The sequence below is a fragment of the Nycticebus coucang genome, chromosome 6 (assembly GCF_027406575.1).
Source record: "Nycticebus coucang isolate mNycCou1 chromosome 6, mNycCou1.pri, whole genome shotgun sequence".
Lineage (NCBI taxonomy): Eukaryota > Metazoa > Chordata > Mammalia > Primates > Lorisidae > Nycticebus > Nycticebus coucang.
In genome coordinates, this window is record NC_069785.1 from 23,578,839 (window position 1) to 23,598,778 (window position 19,940).

A 19,940-nucleotide genomic window follows, 5' to 3' on the forward strand; every position below is an offset into this window, starting at 1 on the left:
GCCCGCGTCTGGTTTGAACCTGCTGGCCCCCGTGTATGTGGCCAACGCTCTTAACAACTGAGCTACAGGCATTGAGTCTTGATTTCTAAATTCTCCTATTAAAATTTGTTGAAGGTTTTGTTAAAAACACTTTTACTATTATTCACTATTCTGATTTCCTCAGAATTACATAAAATAGAATAAGTCAAAGGACTTCAAGACCTAAATTATATGTATAAAGTTAATTTATGAAGAATGAAAGTTTAGGAAGTTTATGTGAATGTTTGTCAAGTATTTGCTAATAACTGTATGTTTTTCCTAGACTTAGTCTACCTTGAATATCTTTTTTTGTTTTTTGAGATAGAGTTTCACTCTGTTGCCCTGGGTAGAGTGCTGTGGCATCATAGCTTACAGTAACCTCGAACTCTTGGGCTCAAGTGATCTTCTTTCCCAGTTTTTCATTTTTAGTAGAGGTGAGAATCTCACTGCTGCTCAGGCGGCTGTCAAACTGATGAGCTTAGTTTAACAATCTGCCTCCCTTGGCCCCCCAGAATGTGTATAGGCATAAGCCACTGTGCTGAACCTGATTATCACTTTTTTTTTTTTGATAAACATATTTTTTCCTTTATTTTAATGAACTAAAGGATTCTTTCCATATCAGTTTTACTTGGAGTTTTAGTTTCTTTTCTTTTCTTTTGAGACAGAGTCCTACTTGCTGTCACCCTGGGTAGAGTGCCATGGTGTTATAGCTCACAGCAACCTCAAATTCTTGGGTGTGAGCAATCCTCTTATCTCAGCCTCCAGAGTAGGTGGTACTACAAGTGCCTGCCACCATGCCTGGCTAGCTTTTCTCTTTTCAGTAGAGACAAGGTCTCACTCATACTCAGGCTGATTTCAAATTTCAGACCTCAAGCGATCCACCTGCCTAGCCACGTTTTAATGTCCTGTTCTTAATTATTGTATGTCATGATGCACTCTTAATTACTTTAACTTTAGTTCATTTCTTATTTCTTCGTAAATTTTATCATTTGGATTTATTTCTATTCATTAAATTATAGTGATATATTACTTAGTAATATCCATGACATCATGGTTCTGATGTACCAGTGTTTTACTTTGTTTTTATTTGCCAATTTTTCCCTTAGTACTCATTAAATAGTACTGTTAAGCTGGAAAATGTTTATTCCGTATATGATTTGAAATCATCTTGTGTAGTTGGGGAGACCCTGATTTTGCAGAATAATTGCTTATGATGTCAGACCATTAAAAAAAGAAAAAATTCTATGTTATCCATGACATATACTAGTCATATAGTAAAAAGAATTTTAATTGAAAGATTAAATGATTACTGATTTAACTCAGATTGTATTGATAACTTTTCCCATATCCTCCTGTCAGAGGCATGTATTTCATAATTTTTAACATATTAACATTCACATCTCCATGAAATTTTGATGTATTTTAGTAAGATCCTTCAGAATACTTCTATACTTTCTAATTTTTATTTCCTTTAGAGTGTGGATTTGGATATGAAACAAGATTGTAGTCAGCTGGTAGAAAGAATAAATGTTTTCAAAACAGCCTTTAGTGAAAATGAAGATGATGAAAGGTAAAAACCACAAATTTCTATTAATTGTCTTTGTAGTTTGTATATACTTCATTTAAAATAAGTCTAATATAGCATTTATACATGCAAAAGGAACATTTATTTATTTATTTATTTATTTATTTATTACAGTTTGAACCCTCCACCTCCAGTATGTGGGGCCAGTGCCCTACTCCTTGAACCACAGGCGCCACCCGAACTCTTATTTAATAAAAAGTATGTTATAAATGTATAACAAGGGCGGCACCTGTAGTTCAGTGGGTAGGGCGTCAGCCCCATATACTGAGGGTGGCAGGTTCCATCCCAGCCCTGGCCAGACTGCAACAACCACAAAAATAGCCGGGCGTTGTGCCGGATGCCTGTAGTCCGAGCTAGTCGGGAGGCTGGGGCAAGAGAATTGCCTAAGCCCAGAAATTGGAGGTTCCTGTGAGCTGTGACACCACAGCACTCTACCGAGGGCGATAGAGTGAGACTCTGTCTCTAAAATAATAAAAAAAAAGTATAACAAGGAATAATTTTAATTTCTTAATCTTACAGAATAAAGGAAAATGTATTACATTTCTGAAATAAATATGGCTGACCATTTAGTTTAAATTAGTTTACATATAGTACAACTTGTTAATCCATTCCTGGGTTGGTGGGCATTTAGGCCGTTTTCCACATTTTGGAGATTGTAAATTGAGCATATAATTTGTTGAGATGTTACTTACTGTATCAAACATTGAGTCTTTTGTAAATTATTACTAACACTTAAACTAATGTCAGTGGAAACATCTTTTTATGTTCCTTAAATGATGATACTATGTTAAAGATTATAGATTTTTTCTAGAGACACAACCGGGACTACAGGTTGCATGCTGCTCTTAAGATAAAGGTTCTTTTTTTTTTTTTTTTTTTTTGAGACAGAGTCTCAAGCTGTTGTTTTGGGTAGAGGGCCGTGGCATCACAGGTCACAGCAACCTCAAACTCTTGGGCTTAAGTGATTCTCTTGCCTCAGCCTCCCAAGTAGCTGGGACTCCAAGTGCTTGCCACAATGCCCGACTATTTTTTTTGTTGCAGTTGTCATTGTTTTTAGCTGACCTGGGTTGGGTTTGAACCTGCCAGCCTTGATGTATGTGATTGGCACCCTACCCACTGAGCTACGGGTGCCACCAAGACAAAGGTTCTTGATTTAATTTTTCAAATTACTTTCTAGAAATGTTAGGCCCATTCATACTTTAATAATGTCTGAGAAAACACATTATGATACTCTGGCCATCAAATATATTTATCAATTTCAAAACTTTGCTTCATATCCTTTTAACTATATCAAATGTCACACAAAAAATTGTTTATACTTTACCAAAATACATATCTGTTTTGAATTTACGTGTTAAATTTTTTTTTAGAAAAATGAAATTTTTTTTTTTTTTCTTTTGAGACAGAGTCTCAACTATGTCGCCCTCCGTAGAGTGCTGTGGCATCACAGCTCACATCAACCTCAAACTCTCGGGCTTAAGCGATTCTGTTGACTCTTCCTCCCAAGTAGCTGGGCCTGCAGGCGCCCACCTCAATGCCTAGCTATTTTTTGTGGCCGTTGTCATTGTTGTTTAGCTGACTCAGGCTGGGTTCGAACCTGCCACCCTTGGTTTATGTGGCTGGCGCCATAACCACTGTGCTATGGGTGCTGAGCCAGAAAAATGAAATATTCTTTTCCAGGCGCTGCCCCAAATGACATATTGTTAAGGGAAGGAAATTGAGTTGTGAGAGTATCTTTGCTTACTCAGAAGTAATCTATGTAAAATTTAACTTTGCACTCATGAAAAATTAGTTGTCTTTATGAAGTTAGTTACTGCAGTTTTTGCATGAACATTTCCATGCAATTCTACAAAAGCTCTTAACAATTTTTTTTCTCATAGTCGACCGGCAGTTGCATTAATTCGAAAGTTAATAGCTGTATTGGAGTCTATTGAACGTCTACCTCTCCATTTGTACGATACACCAGGATCCACATATAACCTCCAGGTAACCATGAGAAATGTAGTAGTTAGTATTGCTGAATGATCTAGGCAGTGTTATATTTTTATTTTTTTTTAAGTTTTCTTGTTGGATTAAAATGAAAACAATTCTGCCTAATCTTTAAAGATTTCAGCTTAAATATCATTTGTGGCTTTTTTTTTTTTTTTGAGACTGAGTCTCACTTTGTCACTCTCTGTAGAGTGCCTTCCGTGAAGTTACTGAGCTTACAGTAACCTCAAACTTTTTTTTTGAGACAGAGTCTCATGATGTTGCCCTTAGTAGAGTGCTGTGGCATCACAGCTCACAGCAACCTCAAACTCTTGGCCTAAGCGATTTTCTTGCCTCAGCCTCCCAAGTAGCTGGGCCTACAGGTACCCACCATAATGCTCTGCTATTTTTTTTTGTGGCAGTTACTTAGCTAACCTGGGCCAGGTTCAAACCCGCCACTCTCGGTGTATGTGGCTGACACCATAACCACTGCTACAGGCGCCAAGCCACCTCAAACTTTTGGGCTCAAGTGATTTTCTTGCCTCAGCCTCCCATGTAGCTGGGACTCTAGGTGCCTGCCACAGTGCCTGGCTATTTTTAGAGATTGGGTCTTACATCTTCATCAGGCTGGTCATTGCCCTGTGAGCTCAGGGCAATCTACCTACCTTGGCCTCTCGGACTGGTAGGATTACAGATGTGAGCCACCGCATTCAGCCCTCTTGATATTTTTAATGACTTGACTATATTGGTACTTCCTTTTACTATGTTTGATCAAATCAGTGGAAATAATAAATATATTTATTCAATAAATATTATAAGTAGCAAATGATATTTGGTAGATCTTTTGTAGAAGAAGATACTTTTTATCAGTGGAAAAATCTGAGAAAAGGGTTCCTCTTAGCCTACAATTACAAGTCAAGTCCTTATTCCATTTGAGCTGCTTTAACAAAATATTCTGGGTAAATGATAAACAATAGGTATTTCATGCTTATAGTTCTGATTATTGGGGACTCTAAGATCAAAGTGCCAGGAGATCTGAGTCTGGTAATGGTTAGTTCCTCATAGATGCATCCTCACTTGGTAGAGGCCCAGGTGAAATGACATCGTACTCTTTGAGGCCTACTACCATCATAACTTATCTAATTAATTGTCTCCTCATCTGTTTTCACTAAGTACCTTTTTTTTTTTTGGCCGGGGCTGGGTTTGAACCCGCCACCTCCGGCACATGGGACCGGCGCCCTACTCCTTGAGCCACAGGCACCGCCCCCTCACTAAGTACCTTTATTAATGCATTCAGTATACTGTGTTTACCACTTAATTGTTAGCTGTCTTATGTAATTGGATTTTCAACTCTTTGAGAATTAGTCCCACAGAAGAAAATGACTTAATTTTAGAATGTTAAGTCCTCACATTCCCTATCAGTTGGCAAAGAAAGCTCAACTCTACCCATTGCCTACTGCATCTCTTGGCAAGGATGCCTACAGAAGTGGGGTGTGCCCCATACCTCCCAGCACCAAGCAGTCCATGCCTGCCCTCTCTGGAAACTGGAGCTAGAAGGGCTACCAGAAGGAGTAGTAGATGGACTTAACCTGGGCACGTAGAGAACTACCCTGTTTCCCCGAAAATAAGACAGTGTCTTATTTTAAGGTGTGCTCCCAAAGATGCGCTAGGTCTTATTTTCAGGGGACGTCTTATCTTTCCTGTAATTAGGTCTTATTTTCGGAGGATGTCTTATTTTCGGGGAAACAGGGTAGGCCAAAAGAACTGATGAGTTTATGGGAAGAGGCAGGATGAGAAGGACCACAGAATGGACTGCAGGTAAAAGGATAAGAGGGATTCATACTTCATCTGTCGTGGTAGGTTTCTAATAATTTACTCCATATAATTCCCAAAGTATAGGCTCAGGTCTTGTGTCCCAGCTTTTTTTTTGATAGCTAGTATGACTTATACTTAGTGGACCTTTTAAGAAAAAAAAAATTAATGGAAAGCAGACATTTGTTCATTGGTACTTCTGTTGTGGCTATGTCTCAGTTGTTACAGTTATGTAGTGTTGGTCATTTTTGCAGTTCTGAGAAAAACAAGGCATTTGTTAAAGCACTTTGTTCTTTTTTGTGTAGATACTTACAAGAAGATTACGATTTCGATTAGAACGTGCTCCTGGTGAAACTGCATTGATAGACCGGACTGGCAGAATGTTGAAGATGGAACCTTTAGCTACAGTTGAATCTCTGGAACAGTATCTCTTGAAAATGGTGAGCTTCTGGCAATGGCATAGTGAAATAAGCATTCTCAGCTACGGTTTAGCCATTTAAAACAGTAGTTTGGTAAAAGGGAAAAGATTTATGTTATCAGAAGATCAACCAGAGTATAATTAAAAACAATAGTTTGGGAAGAGTGTATCTAGAGATATGTTAATACAGTTTGACTCAGTAACTGCATTTTTATAAGTCTAATTTAAAGAAAATAATTTTGTATACACCATAAATATTTTCTACATGAAGACATTTATTATAGTTTTTTTTTTTTGGTTTTTTGTTTGGGTAGTAGGCCCAGGCTGGGTTCAAACCTACCAGCCCTGGAGCATGTGGCCGGTACCCTAAACACTGAGCTATGGGCACCTAGCCATGTATTATAGTTTATTCACGCTGAAACAAAAACCTTAATTTCAATCAATAAAAGAAGGTCAAATAATTACATTTAAAAGTTTTTATATTTGGGTGGTGCCCATAGCTCAGTGGGCTGGGTGCTGGCCACATACACCGAGGCTGGCAGGTTGAAACCCAGCCCAGGCCAACTAAACAACAATGACAACTGCAACAACAATAATAAAAAAAAAAAATAGGGCATTGTGGCCGGCACCTGTAGTCCAGTCCCAGCTACTTAGGAGGCTGAGGCAAGAGAGTCACATAAGCCCAGGAATTTGAGGTTGCTTTGAGCTGTGACACCACGGCATTCTATGGAGGGTGACATAGTGAGATTCTGTCTCAAAAAAAAAAAAAAAATTTAATTTATTTTTAACTGACAAGTGATGATATGTGATAATTATTTCTCTCAGTTTGAATCTTAAATAGCTATTAAAATGTATACAGACTAATGATAATAAGGGAAAATGTTCTTGTACAATGTGATTAACTTTGTTTTATCCTATCAAAATAATAGACTATCAAAATGTAGAATGTAAATGTTTTGGCACAGTAACTGAGATAACGCCGGAAAGGCTATGTTAACCACTGTGATAAAAATGTGTCAAATGGTTTATGAAGTGAGTGTATGATGCTCCATAATCATATCATTGTATACAGTTATGATTTAATAAAAAAATTAAAAATACTCTGATTAACAGTTAGATGTGTTAGTGGTGGTACTTTTATTTTTCTGTATTTTTTCAAATATTTAAAAATGAGCACTTGTTATAATAAACACTTCACATTAAAGATACAGAAAAGGTGGATAATGTATTTGAAGATAGCGTTATTGAGGTAAATGAATGCCTTCTATATTTTCTTTGATTTAGGTAGCAAAGCAGTGGTATGATTTTGACCGATCTTCATTTGTCTTCGTTCGTAAATTAAGAGAAGGCCAAAATTTTATATTTCGGCACCAGCATGATTTTGATGAAAATGGAATCATTTACTGGATTGGGACAAATGCAAAGTAAGTCATTCTGTTTAAGCTAGAGTGACAGTATTCATCTGCAGAAAGAATTTTACAAAGTAGAGTGAAATTATTAACCTGTGTTTGATTATCCTATTGTTTAAGGAATTATGTCTTATACGCATAGTTTAAATTTAAGATTATCCAAATAACTTTATGAAGAAAAAATATCTAAATTGCTAATTCTAGATTTAAAAAAAAAATAAGTAAATGTAATACTTTAACATTATTAATTGCTAATTTTTCTTTATTTTTGTATAGAACTGCATATGAATGGGTAAATCCAGCTGCTTATGGACTTGTAGTAGTAACATCATCAGAAGGAAGAAATCTACCTTATGGCCGCTTAGAAGACATATTAAGTCGTGATAATTCAGCTCTTAACTGTCATAGCAATGATGATAAGAATGCCTGGTTTGCCATAGATATGGGTCTTTGGGTGATACCATCAGCTTATACACTTCGTCATGCTCGTGGTTATGGAAGGTCTGCTCTGAGAAATTGGGTTTTCCAGGTATCCAAAGATGGACAGAACTGGACTTCTTTATATACCCATGTTGATGACTGCAGTCTCAATGAACCAGGGTTAGTTGAGGAGTCTTTGCAAATTGGAAAACTCAGTAAAGAGCGTTCTTTATTTTTATAATCGTATACTTAGAGCTCTCTTCTTTGTGAAATACTGAAGCAGGATTTTCATTCTAAAAACATATCACTTGCCAGGCGTGAGGAAGCTGAGGCAGGTGGATTATTTGAGTTTAGAAGTTTGAGACTAGCCTAAGGAAGGGCAAGACCCTGTCTGTAAAAATAGATGGGTGTTGTGGTGGGCTCCTGTAGTCCCAGCTACTTGGGAGGCTGAGGGAAGAGAATCACTTGAGCCTAAGAGTTTGAGGTTGCTGTGAGCTATGATGCCTGCAGTCTACCAAGGGCAACAAAGTGAGACTCTGTCTCAAAACAAACAAACAAACAAACAAACAAAAAACCCACACAAAACAAATAACTTGATACTCCAGACAAAAAACTTGGAAATACTGACTTCACCAAAACTTTGTCAAAAAGTTTAGAGTAAATATTAGTAGAAGCTGAGCTGAGTATTTATTTTGCCTTCAATCACAGTCAAAAGGCTAAGAAGTGATTAGTTACTTATGTTAGAAGTTAATATATAGCTATGATATATGTGTGTATAGCATTCTAATAGACACATAATGGAATTGGCTTTATATAATATGTTCAACAAATTAACTGGCTACTGCTAGAGAATTATAGTTGACTTAATTTCTTATTTTTATATATCTCTTCTTAAATTTTATTTTTTAAAGATACATGGTCAATAATTATATTTCAAAAAAATTAGCTCTATTTTAATAGTACATTGTGGTACATTTTAAGCAGTACAGTAAGTATAAACTGTTTTCTGTGTTTTGATATATTATGAAAAGAACTTAACTTTTTTTTTCTGAAAACAGGTTTTATTTAAATAAGGGTTTAAATACATTACACATAACATTAAAATTGAAGAGAAAAAACCAAAAACCAGTCTTGTTACTTCACGTGGCATTGGGCAGCTGTTGCTACTAAGTTGCAAGCTCTACAGCTAGCTACATAGCTGATACATCAGTTTTGAGATTTGTTCCCTTGTCAAAAGTTTAACTGATAGAAGGTTGGGCTCACATTCTGATGTTGGACATCCCTTAGCTAAGATATTTCTGGTCAAAAAGACGTTGGTGGAAAGCCAGATGTCCTGTCACCCTATTGGAGGGAAGGTGGCCTAAGTTCTGCCCACCTGGAGATACCAGGGCATCTTTCCTTTACTACCAAAGACTCCCTCTAGAGGTATAGCTGCATTGCTGCCTTACCCCATCCTCTCAGATTCACCGAGGGTTGTCCAGGTGGTGACATTCTCTTAGGGCTGGGAACTCTGCAGAGGGAGAGGTGAGGCGCTTCTGGCCAGGCATAGCCATCTGTGATCTTAGGGCTCTGGGCTTGGCTGAAACACCATGTTATTGCTTTGTTTCAGGCTTGACACTGCCAGGTGCCTCCTGCTTGACCTCTGTTTAAATGAGGGACTTCAAGACTAGACAGCATGGCTCTTTTCAGTTTATTGCATGAAGGAGTTAACACTAGTCCAAGTTAAAAGCAGACCCCAAATGGTTACATTATACAAGCTGTGAGGTTTTTAAACTTGTGACAAGGGACAGAGGGGAAGTTCTACTCATTGCAAGGAAATCCTCACTTAAGCTTCAGTGAGCCACAAGCACTTAAAACCCATGAACCTTCAGCTGATCGTCCTTAGCCAGTCCAATCTCTGCAAGGAACTGGCATATGTTCTTGTGCTGGTCACCCTGTAGCTAAATTACTTCCTCATATTCTGGATGCTCAATTACAGTACCATTGCAAGCAAATTTCTTCTTAAACGCTTTCACTAATTTCTTTTTATCGTAATCATCAGCAATCCCGTGAACAGTAGTAAGGGTCTTCCTGCTGTTTCTCTGTTGAATTCTTATATGGATATAAGCCTCAGTGCCAGCAGGAAGCAGGTCATCACCCTTACTTGCATCAGCAAAGGGGTTGAAAGAGTGGAGGTTCTGGGTAGCGGACATACAATACGATTCCTTTTCCTCGGTGGAAATGGCCTGCGGAAGGCAGTGGCGGGAGAAGGCGGGTGGTGGGGACAGAGCGTTGGGAAGCGAGGGGTCTCAAGGGGGAGGCTGCTGAGTCCTCGGTGCAGCTCAGTGACTGGGTGAAAAGAACTTAACATTAATCAGCCTTTTCCAACTTAAAGTTAAGATTTTAATCCCATTATTTAAAACAAGCAAGAATTTAGTTTTTATTCATTCAGTTGCTTTACTGCAAAAGCATACTTTTATTCTTTGTAAACTGTATCCTTTATCTTTAGATTATATTAATCATAAATTATTGGCTGGACATAGTGGCTCACATCTCTAATCCTAGCACTCTGGGAAGCTGAGGCGGGTGGATTGTTTGAGCGTGAGCTCATGAGTTCAAGACCAGCCTGAGCAAGAGCCAGACCCCGTCTCTTAAAAAAAAAAAAAAAATAGCTGGGCTTGTGGTGGGTGCCTATAGTCCCAGCTACTCAGGAGGCTGAGACAAGAGAATTGCTTGAGCCCAAGAGTTTGAGGTGGCAGTGAGCTAGCCATGGCACTCTACTGGGGGCAAGAAAGTGAGACTCTGTTTCAGAAAAAAAAAAAAAAATTCTAAATTATTTAATCTTATGAGTCAAATTAATAGCGTACATGTAACTATTCCATTTTAACTTGTTCTGTGTTTCTCCATTGATTTCTTGATTCTTATGAACTGTTAAGTGAATATAAAAGTTTTTTTTCTACAGTTCTGTATTATATTAAAGATCTTTCCTATCTCGAATATCTTTTTCATTTATTTTAAACATTATATAATTTTTTCTCTTAATACGTCTACAGGTCAACTGCAACCTGGCCGCTTGATCCGCCAAAGGATGAGAAACAAGGATGGCGACATGTGAGAATTAAACAGATGGGAAAGAATGCTAGTGGACAGACACACTATCTCTCACTATCTGGATTTGAACTTTATGGCACTGTAAATGGAGTATGTGAGGATCAGTTAGGTAAAGAGATGAGATTTTTTTGAACAGTTACATTTATAAAAAATGATTGGGGGCTGGATATGGTGGCTTATGCATGTAATCCTAGCATTCTGGAAGGCTGAAGTAGAGGATTGCTTTGAGCTCAGAAGACCAGCCTGAGCAAGATTTCAGTCTCTGCCAAAAATAGAAAATTAGCCACGTACCGGGGCCCACAATCATAGTCCCCAGATAATCAGGAGGCTGGGGCAGCAGGATTATTTAAGCCCAGGAATTTGAGGTTGCACTGAGCTATGATAATATCACTGCACTCTACCCAGGGTGACAGAGTGAGACTCCTCAAAAGAAAAAAAGAAAAGGTTTATATATCTCTTAATTTCTATCTGACAGGGAAAGCAGCTAAGGAAGCAGAAGCAAATCTTAGACGACAGAGACGTCTAGTACGTTCCCAAGTTCTGAAATACATGGTTCCAGGAGCACGTGTTATCAGAGGCCTTGACTGGAAATGGCGAGATCAGGATGGTAGCCCACAGGGAGAAGGCACTGTCACAGGAGAACTACATAATGGTGAGTGGGTGTTTAGCACTTGTAATATAGAAATTGGGTACTTAACGGTTTTTTCTTTTGTCTTGGAATAATTTATAAATTGTGTAAATGTGCCAGTACTATTTAGAACTGATAGTGATTTCACATTAAAAATGGAAAAAATATTAAGAAATCAGGGAAAATTTTAAGTTCTTGGGTTTTGGATAGAAATTTATTGCTAGTATTTTGAAGTGATTATCAAGCTTAGTGTAAGTTGAGTATCCTCAAGAGACATTTTCTTTTAATTTTTATTATTCTCAAATTTACTTTGGCTTTTAATTTCGTATGCTTTTCTTGTTAGTTTTATAGGAATCAGGGAATAATTTTTTACTGTATTACAGATCATGTAAGAAAACGGATTAACCTTTTAAATTCACATTTTTCAATAAAGCATAAACATAACCTTTTTATTTGTTAGTCTATTATGATTGTTTTGTAGTGCTTTTTGGGGGCATTTCATGTTTTGTAAGGGTTATTGTGTAAGTCAAGTTCTTTGATTTTAGCAAAATCTTTATCTACTTAAGAAATTTCTGTCAACTCCAAAGGAACCATAGAGGCTTTCTTTTTTTTCTTTTTTTACAACTACAAGGCTGATTTATTAGCAGATAATTTACCTAATGGAGAGAGGGTTCCTTAGTATCAATTTGACCTAGCATTAACAAAAAAAAAAGAAGAAAATGTTCATATTCTGAACTTATACCAAATATCTAAAGAGTGGTAATAAAAGTGGCAGTGCTTAAGAGAATAACTAACATTTAATCTCTTAATATATTTATGCTTTATGTGCTACAAGCATTTATTTAAATAAATCCTTTGATTTTATTGCTTTTAAGATTCTATTCTTTGAATTACCACACTGTCAAATGCATTTCTTTCTTTTTCAGTTTTCCTTTTTGTTTATTTGTTTTGAGGCTGAATATTGCTCTGTTGTCTGTCAAGATGTCATGATAGCTCACCGCAACCTCAAACTTCTGGGCGCAAGTGATCTTCTTGCCTTAGTCTCCTGATTGGCTGGGACTTAGGCATATACCAGGGTGCCTGGCTAGCTTTTTTATAAAGATGGTGTCTTGCTTTTGCCCATGCTGATCTTGAACTTCTTGCCTCAAACAATCCTCTCATCTCCCAAAGTGGTAGGATTATAGGTGTGCGCTACTATACGCCACCACTAAATAACACTTCTGTAGCATCATACCTAAATTAACCATCATTTATAATCAAAGCAGCTTTACAGTGATCCAAAATTCATAAATACTAATAATAGTTGAGATGACAATAGTAGCGTTCAACTTAGGAGTTCCATATGTTCTTGTTTTTAGGCATCTGTATGATACTTACTATTAAGTTAATATTCTGTCTTCTATAATTGTTCGGCCCTGAAGTATATGACTTGGTGAGAGGAGCCTAGTTAGGGACACATGAAGATAAGTTTGTTTATTTTATTTTATTTTATTTTTTTATAAATATTTTATATTTTTTATAAATATTTATTATATTTTATTTTATTTTTTCTCACTTTGTTACTCGGTAGAGTGCCATGGTATCATAGCTCACAGCAACCTCAAACTTTTTTCTTTTTTATTCAACACTGACATTTTATTTTCTGAAGTTCATCATTTTTACAAAACAAAACAGAACAAAAAAGTATCAAAAACAGCAAAGAGTTTATAAAATTTCTGCACCAGTTTTTACATAAGTCAGTGATTATGAAACTGGTGTCCAATGTAAATACTAAACAGAGGCTGATTTCTTTCTTGATCAGATCAACCTAAAACTCTTGGGCTCAAGCAGTTCTCTTGCCTCAGCCTCCCAAGTAGCTGGGACCACAGGCGCCTGCCACAACACTTGGCTATTTTTAGAGATGAGGTCTTGCTCTGGCTTAGGCTGGTCTTGAACCTGTGAGCTCAGGCAGTCCACCTACCTCAGCCTCCCATAGTGCTAGGGTTACTGGCATGAGCCCTCATGCCCAGCAAGTTTGTTTTTTTCTGGATGGAGACAACTGAAGCAACTACATAGGAAAATCAATATTTTCAAAATTTAGCATTCAAAAAGGGCCTATTTTTGCTGATCTGATAAATGTACAGATTGGGTTTTGGCTGACCAAAATGGCCATTGTCATGCCTTAAAAACCTTTATTTCGGAGAGTGTCCTTAGCTTTTAAATACTTAAGCCAACCATTTTTCATAATGCCTCGTCCTTATCTTTCAGGTCTAGGGGTACATACGTACTATACATATGTATATGTATGTATGTATCTACTCCTATATATGCATGTATAGTATGTATGTACTCTTTTGTAGTTCTTCCAGAAGTTTTCATATGACAGTTTAAACACATTCTGAAGCCTAATATAAATGGTTTATATTTTTTAGTATTTTTTCACATTATATCAATTATATCTGTGCCCCTTCCAAAGAGTCTGTATATCAGCAGGAATATCCATTTATTCTACAAATACTGAGTGTCTACTATGTAAATCTACTTTATTAGACTTGTCATGTTCAATGTTCAACAAAAAGTATGATCCCCTGCCTTCTGGGTGAAACATATAAACATACAATTACAGATTTTGGTAAGTGTTATGAAATAAATTATCAGTATATTTGTGGGACCACTAATAACAACACAAAAGTCATTTTTATTTGGGATTGGGATATGTTTTTGAACCTTTCCTTCTGACACATTTCTGTGTAGCAGAAGTGATAGTTAAATGTTGGTTCTTCAGAGGTTATTTCAGCATACAGAAAAAATTAAGGCAGTTGAAATCTCATCTAAGCTACTTAATGTAGATTTGGGGCAGCCACTTTTGCTTTCAAAGAAGTCATGCAGATAATCCCCACAGGTAATTCAATATTATTTATACCCTTCTGAGCTTTGTCATAAACTTACATGAACTTGATGTATGGGTGTGTGGGTGGATATATCAGAGCTTGTGCCCTTGGCGTGTGTGGGTTAGGAACTTTTTAAACTCCATAAAGGCTTGTTCTGTGCATAAAAAAAAGTAAATGTTTTTTATGTGTTGTGTTTTTCCCTGAAGTAATAGCCTATGACCCTAAAATAAACTGTAAACTTTCTATTAATTTCCTTTCTAATAGGCAATTTTTTTTTTTTTTTGCTTTTGTAAGTTAATGGTGGTTTTTACAAAAAGAATGAATATCGTTTTCCGATTATACGTAAATATATGGATTTAATATTATGCTCATTAATTCTTTGTTATTAGCTTTAGCACATAGGTTCTAATAAAAGCACTTAGTATGCTCTTCACATTTTATTAGTTTTTTTGTGCTTATTTAAATTTATTAAATTTAATCATAAGAAAAGCAAAGAACTACTGAACTTTGAGAACACAACCGAAATGCTAACTTTAGTGCTTATTTGAGCTAGTGACCTAAAATTTCTGTAGTGATACATGAATATTCTGTCTGTCATTAGAAGGTTTAGCCTTACCTTGGAAGTTAATGGTAAGCTGGCACTTTTTTCTCGAAAGAACATTTGCGTACTTAATTATATTTATCAATTAAAAGACTTTTTCTTAGATTTTATTGCTGAAGGGGCAGTATTTTGCCATTTGTATCAGTCTTTTTAATTTTTTAAAATAGTTCTTTTAAAAAGAAACCCAATTGATGTAAATAAGACCCTTCTGTTGATTTTAAGTATCACTAGATAATAGTTCAGTAATAAGGGAAATAAAAGGAATTTAAAACATTTCCCAGAAACTTTGGATACAGCATACATTTCTTTTCCTTAATTTCATCGTGGGAGTTAAATAATACAGGCTTTTAGACAGCTAGCAGAATATTCTATAGTCAAATGATGTTTCAGTTGATTAGAGTTCAAAATTTACATTTTAGTTGTCAGAACTTAAATCACTAGGAATTCAGAGAAGTACAGCACTGATGAAAAGCTGATCCGGTATTGTGGAGCTACTGTCTGACACGCTCCTATCTGCTTTCTGCTGGGTCTCACAAACTCCTGTCCCTTTCCAGGCTGGATTGATGTCACCTGGGATGCTGGTGGCTCAAACTCTTACCGTATGGGCGCAGAAGGAAAATTTGACCTCAAGCTTGCACCAGGGTACGACCCTGATACAGTGGCATCACCCAAACCTGTTTCATCCACTGTTTCAGGCACAACGCAATCATGGAGCAGCCTGGTGAAAAACAACTGTCCAGACAAGACATCTGCTGCTGCAGGCTCCTCAAGTAGAAAAGGAAGCAGCAGTTCTGTGTGTAGCGTGGCCAGTAGCAGCGACATCAGCTTGGGTTCGACCAAAACGGAACGGAAATCAGAAATTGTAATGGAACACAGTATAGTTTCAGGAGCTGATGTCCATGAGCCAATTGTTGTTCTTTCATCTGCTGAAAACATCCCTCAAACAGAAGTAGGGTCATCTTCCAGTGCGAGCACCAGCACCTTAACGGCGGAAATGGGAAGTGAAAATACTGAAAGGAAATTAGGCCCTGATAGTTCTGTTCGTACTCCTGGGGAGTCTAGTGCAATATCAATGGGAATTGTTAGTGTTAGCTCTCCTGATGTTAGTTCAGTATCTGAATTAACCAATAAAGAAGCTGCTTCACAACGACCCCTTAGTTCTTCGGCAAGTAACAGACTGTCAGTGAGTTCTTTGTTGGCTGCGGGGGCCCCAATGAGCTCTAGTGCAAGTGTGCCTAACTTGTCCTCAAGAGAAACATCTAGCTTGGAGAGTTTTGTAAGGAGAGTGGCAAACATAGCACGGACTAATGCCACGAACAACATGAATCTAAGCCGAAGCAGCAGTGATAACAACACTAATACTTTGGGGAGGAATGTGATGAGCACAGCAAGTAAGTGAGCTTTTCCTTATGGAACCCAATGCTTTTTCCATTCTGAGAGATGCAAAGTAGGGTCTCATTCAGTGTGGTCTTGCTGCAATCTTTAACTAGATCATTAACCAAATACAGATACAGATCCATCAAATTTAGCACTTCAACAATACAAAGTTCTATGGAATCATAATATTTTAAGAATTCAGATCAGGTGTAATAACCTTTCATTCTAAAAGGATAAAATAGTAATACTTTTCTATTTTTTACTCCTTTATGATAAATTATTAAGCAGAGTTGTGTGAGGAAATAGATGATTATTAAATATTATCATAGTCCTTCAAACAAAAACTGGTACAGTTTTTACTTAGGCTCTACATTGATTTTAGCATCTGAACATTAAATTCTAATTTAAGTGACTTAACAGGTTGAAGTAATTCCCTTGGAAAATACATTGGAAATTATTGCATTGCGTGTTTGACATTTTTTAAAAAGATAGGCTTAATATTTTGAAAAATAATAATATAAAAACAAGAATTTTTAGTTGGATTTCAGTTGGGTTCCCAAAGTTGTTGCTTTTTAGCCTTTCCATTATTAGTGTCTTATGACCTCATTCTTTAAAAGATATAAATCTTGTTATTTCTAAGGTTGCCACAATCCCACCTGTTTGTACTGATTTGCTTCATTTTTATCTTTAGCTTCTCCTCTTATGGGTGCTCAAAGTTTCCCTAATTTGACTACACCCGGTACGACATCAACAGTGACTATGTCAACCTCCAGTGTTACTAGCAGCAGCAATGTAGCTACAGCAACAACAGTTCTAACAGTTGGTCAGTCATTAAGTAATACTTTAACCACCAGCCTTACATCAACTTCTAGCGAGAGCGACACGGGTCAGGAAGCAGAATATTCTTTATATGGTAAGTTATACTTTAAATTACTTAGTTACTTAATGATGCTTTTATTATATTTTCTCCTGGGCTATTTCTAACTTTTGTTTAAAAAGGATTATTTTCTCTTCTGAGAAATGTAGAATCTTCACATAAGATGAAAAACTGGTATGAGAGACTATTAAAAATTATTTGATTATAAGCAAAGACAGAACTTTTATGTGTCATCTTTTTTTGCCTTTTGTCGCTAATGACATTTTAATGAAACTATAATAACAGGTTTTTGACAACGTTTATCAATAAGAGAAGAAATGTAATAGATTAATAAACTTTGTAATGAGAAATTCTTTGGCTATTATATCAAGATCTTTTGGAAGTAATTTCTTAATTAGGTACCATTTTAATTTTGCAAATTAAATTGTGCTTAGAAAATACAGTAGTTAAATAATTGTGGCCCCATACTGTAGTCAGAGGGAAGAAAACATTTGATTCGATTGCAATACAGCATGTTTCTATTTCTTTTATTTTGCCCTATTAGAAAAGTAGTTCCTTAGGGGCTGGGGGCAGTGGCTCATGCCTGTAATGCCAGCATTCTGGGACGCTGAGGTTGGTGGAATGCCTGAGCTCACAGGTTCAAGACCAGCCTGAGCCAGAGTGAGACCTTGCCTCTAAAAAAATAGCCTATAGGCCCAGCTCCTCATGAGGTCGAAACAAGAGAAACGCTTGAGCCCAAGAGTTTGATGTTGCTATGAGCTATGATGCATGGTACTCTACCCAGGGTGACAAACTGAGAATCTATCTCAAAAAAAAAAAAAAAAAAAAAGAAAGAAAGAAAAGTAGTTCTTTTTATAAACATTAAAACAATGAAAATCATCCAGTTTCTACCAACAGATTATTTGATGTATTTGCTATTTTTTTTATCTTTTCAATTTTTTTAGCTAGGGTCTTACTCTGTCACTCAGACTGGAGTGCTGTGGCATCATCATAGCTCACTGCAACCTCAAACTCCTGCCTGGGCTCAAGTGATCCTCCTTCCTTAGCCTCCCAAGTAGCAGGGACTATAGGCATGTGCCTCTTTAGTTTATAGTTGTCCATTATCTCTTGTTTTCTGTCACATTTGCGACTGTTTCCCATTGTTGCTCATCCTGTTTGTGTGGTGGTGGAGGAAGGGTGACTTCCCTAAGTGTGGTCTTTATACTTGTCCCCCTCCTGCCATTTTTGTTTGGAGAAGAGGCTCAGAAATATATTTAATGTGTATTTTAGGGGAGAATCGCAAAGTAACTGCCTCTATACTTATCTTTTTTGAATTTTACCTTTGTTTTGTAAAACCCAAATGCACAGTTACTTTGGTGTGTTTTAATTGTGTTGACAAGGTTGTTTTTGTTCTATAGATTTCCTTGATAGCTGCCGTGCCAGTACTCTGTTGGCAGAACTAGATGATGATGAGGACTTGCCTGAACCAGATGAGGAAGATGATGAAAATGAAGATGACAATCAGGAGGACCAAGAATACGAGGAGGTTATGGTAGAGAGAGGCCCCCATTCTCTTCACTAAGATAGGATGTTAATAATTGAGTTGAAGAAAAGGAAAGCCAAGTCATAATTAAACTTCAAAGCAAGGAAAATAGCACCAGTATGAAAAATGTAGTTAATTAACAAAAGCACTTTTGGCCAGGCATGGTGGCTTACATCTGTAATCCTAGCACTCTGGGAGGCCAAGGCTGGTGGATTGCTTGAACTCACAAGTTTGAGACCAATCTGAGCAAAAGCAAGACCCCGTCTATTAAAAGTAGAAAAACTGAGGCAAGAGGATTGCTTGAGCCCGAGTTGGAGATGGCTGTGAACTGCAGTGCCTTGGCACTCTACCCAGGGCAATAGCTTGAGACTCTGTCTCCAAAAAAAAAAAAAAACCAAAAAACAGTGGTTTGAGACCAGCCTGAGCAAGAGCAAGACCCCATCTCTACTAAAGGTAGAAAAACTAGCCAGTTGTAATGGTTGGTGCCTGTAGTCCCAGCACCATGGAACGCAGAGGCAAGAGGATTGCTCAAACCAAGAGTTTGAAGTTGTAGCTATGACGCTATAGCATTCTACTCAGGGAGACAGTGAAACTCTGTCTCAAAAAAGAAAAAGAAAAGAAAACCACTTTTAATCTGAGCAATTATGATTCTCTATTAATAGAAAATAAAGTGCTTATATTAGAAAATCCTACAATGTCACGTGCTGATAATTTTAATAGGTTGTAAAGTGTGTAAAATTAGAGACAACTGCACTATCTTAAAGAATATTGGCTGGGGATGGGGGCTCATGTCCTAGCACTCTGAGACACCCAAGGTCAGGAGTTGGAGACCAGCCTGTGCAAGAGTGAGATCCCATCTTTACAAAAAATAGAAAAATTAGCCAAGGGTGGTGCTCACACCTGTTTTCCTAGCTTACTTGGGAGGCTGAGACAGGCGGATCACTTGATCCCAACCAGGAATTTGAGGTTGTAGTGAATTATTATAGTGCAGTTGCACTCTAGCTGGGGTGAGACAATGAGACCTTGTCTCAAAAAATTTTTTCTTTCTTGGCACGATTCTTTGACAGTACACTTAAAAATGTTTTGGAACGTACAGTTTTGCAAGCAATGTCCATCTATTTTCTTTTTTCTTTGTTTTTCTTTTCTTTTTTTTTTGAGACAGTCTCACTTTGTCACCCTCCATAGAGTCTTATGTCATCATAGCTCACAGCAACCTCAAACTCTTGGGCTCAAGCGGTCCTTTTGCCTCAGCCTCCCAAGTAGGTGGGACTACAGGTGCCCACCACAATCCCCAGCTAATTTTTGGAGATGTGGTCTCGTTCTTGCCCAGGCTGATCTCGAACTC

The 19,940-nt window shown here is 37.2% G+C and overlaps 2 protein-coding genes and 1 pseudogene across 6 annotated transcripts in view; 1 reads left to right on the top strand and 2 right to left on the bottom strand.

Moving 5' to 3' along the window:
- The window catches only part of HECTD1 (HECT domain E3 ubiquitin protein ligase 1), a 108,268-nt gene that overhangs the window by 68,506 nt on the left and 19,822 nt on the right, over nucleotides 1–19,940 (top strand). For 2 of the 5 annotated variants that reach the window (XM_053594896.1, XM_053594899.1), the window contains exons 18-27: nucleotides 1,494–1,588; nucleotides 3,484–3,589; nucleotides 5,689–5,823; nucleotides 7,086–7,225; nucleotides 7,487–7,810; nucleotides 10,663–10,829; nucleotides 11,196–11,372; nucleotides 15,374–16,210; nucleotides 16,888–17,109; nucleotides 18,471–18,604. In XM_053594896.1, coding sequence (XP_053450871.1) covers nucleotides 1,494–1,588; nucleotides 3,484–3,589; nucleotides 5,689–5,823; nucleotides 7,086–7,225; nucleotides 7,487–7,810; nucleotides 10,663–10,829; nucleotides 11,196–11,372; nucleotides 15,374–16,210; nucleotides 16,888–17,109; nucleotides 18,471–18,604 — 2,337 coding nt within the window. The remainder of the gene's footprint in view (nucleotides 1–1,493; nucleotides 1,589–3,483; nucleotides 3,590–5,688; nucleotides 5,824–7,085; nucleotides 7,226–7,486; nucleotides 7,811–10,662; nucleotides 10,830–11,195; nucleotides 11,373–15,373; nucleotides 16,211–16,887; nucleotides 17,110–18,470; nucleotides 18,605–19,940) is intronic. The other 3 variants (XM_053594897.1, XM_053594898.1, XM_053594900.1) reach the window with 3 other exon arrangements.
- Nucleotides 9,481–9,822, bottom strand: LOC128588223 (eukaryotic translation initiation factor 1-like; annotated as a pseudogene).
- The window catches only part of AP4S1 (adaptor related protein complex 4 subunit sigma 1), a 93,382-nt gene continuing 83,277 nt past the window's right edge, over nucleotides 9,836–19,940 (bottom strand). The window contains exon 6 of the mRNA XM_053594911.1: nucleotides 9,836–9,958. The gene's annotated coding sequence lies outside the window, so the exon portion shown is untranslated. The remainder of the gene's footprint in view (nucleotides 9,959–19,940) is intronic.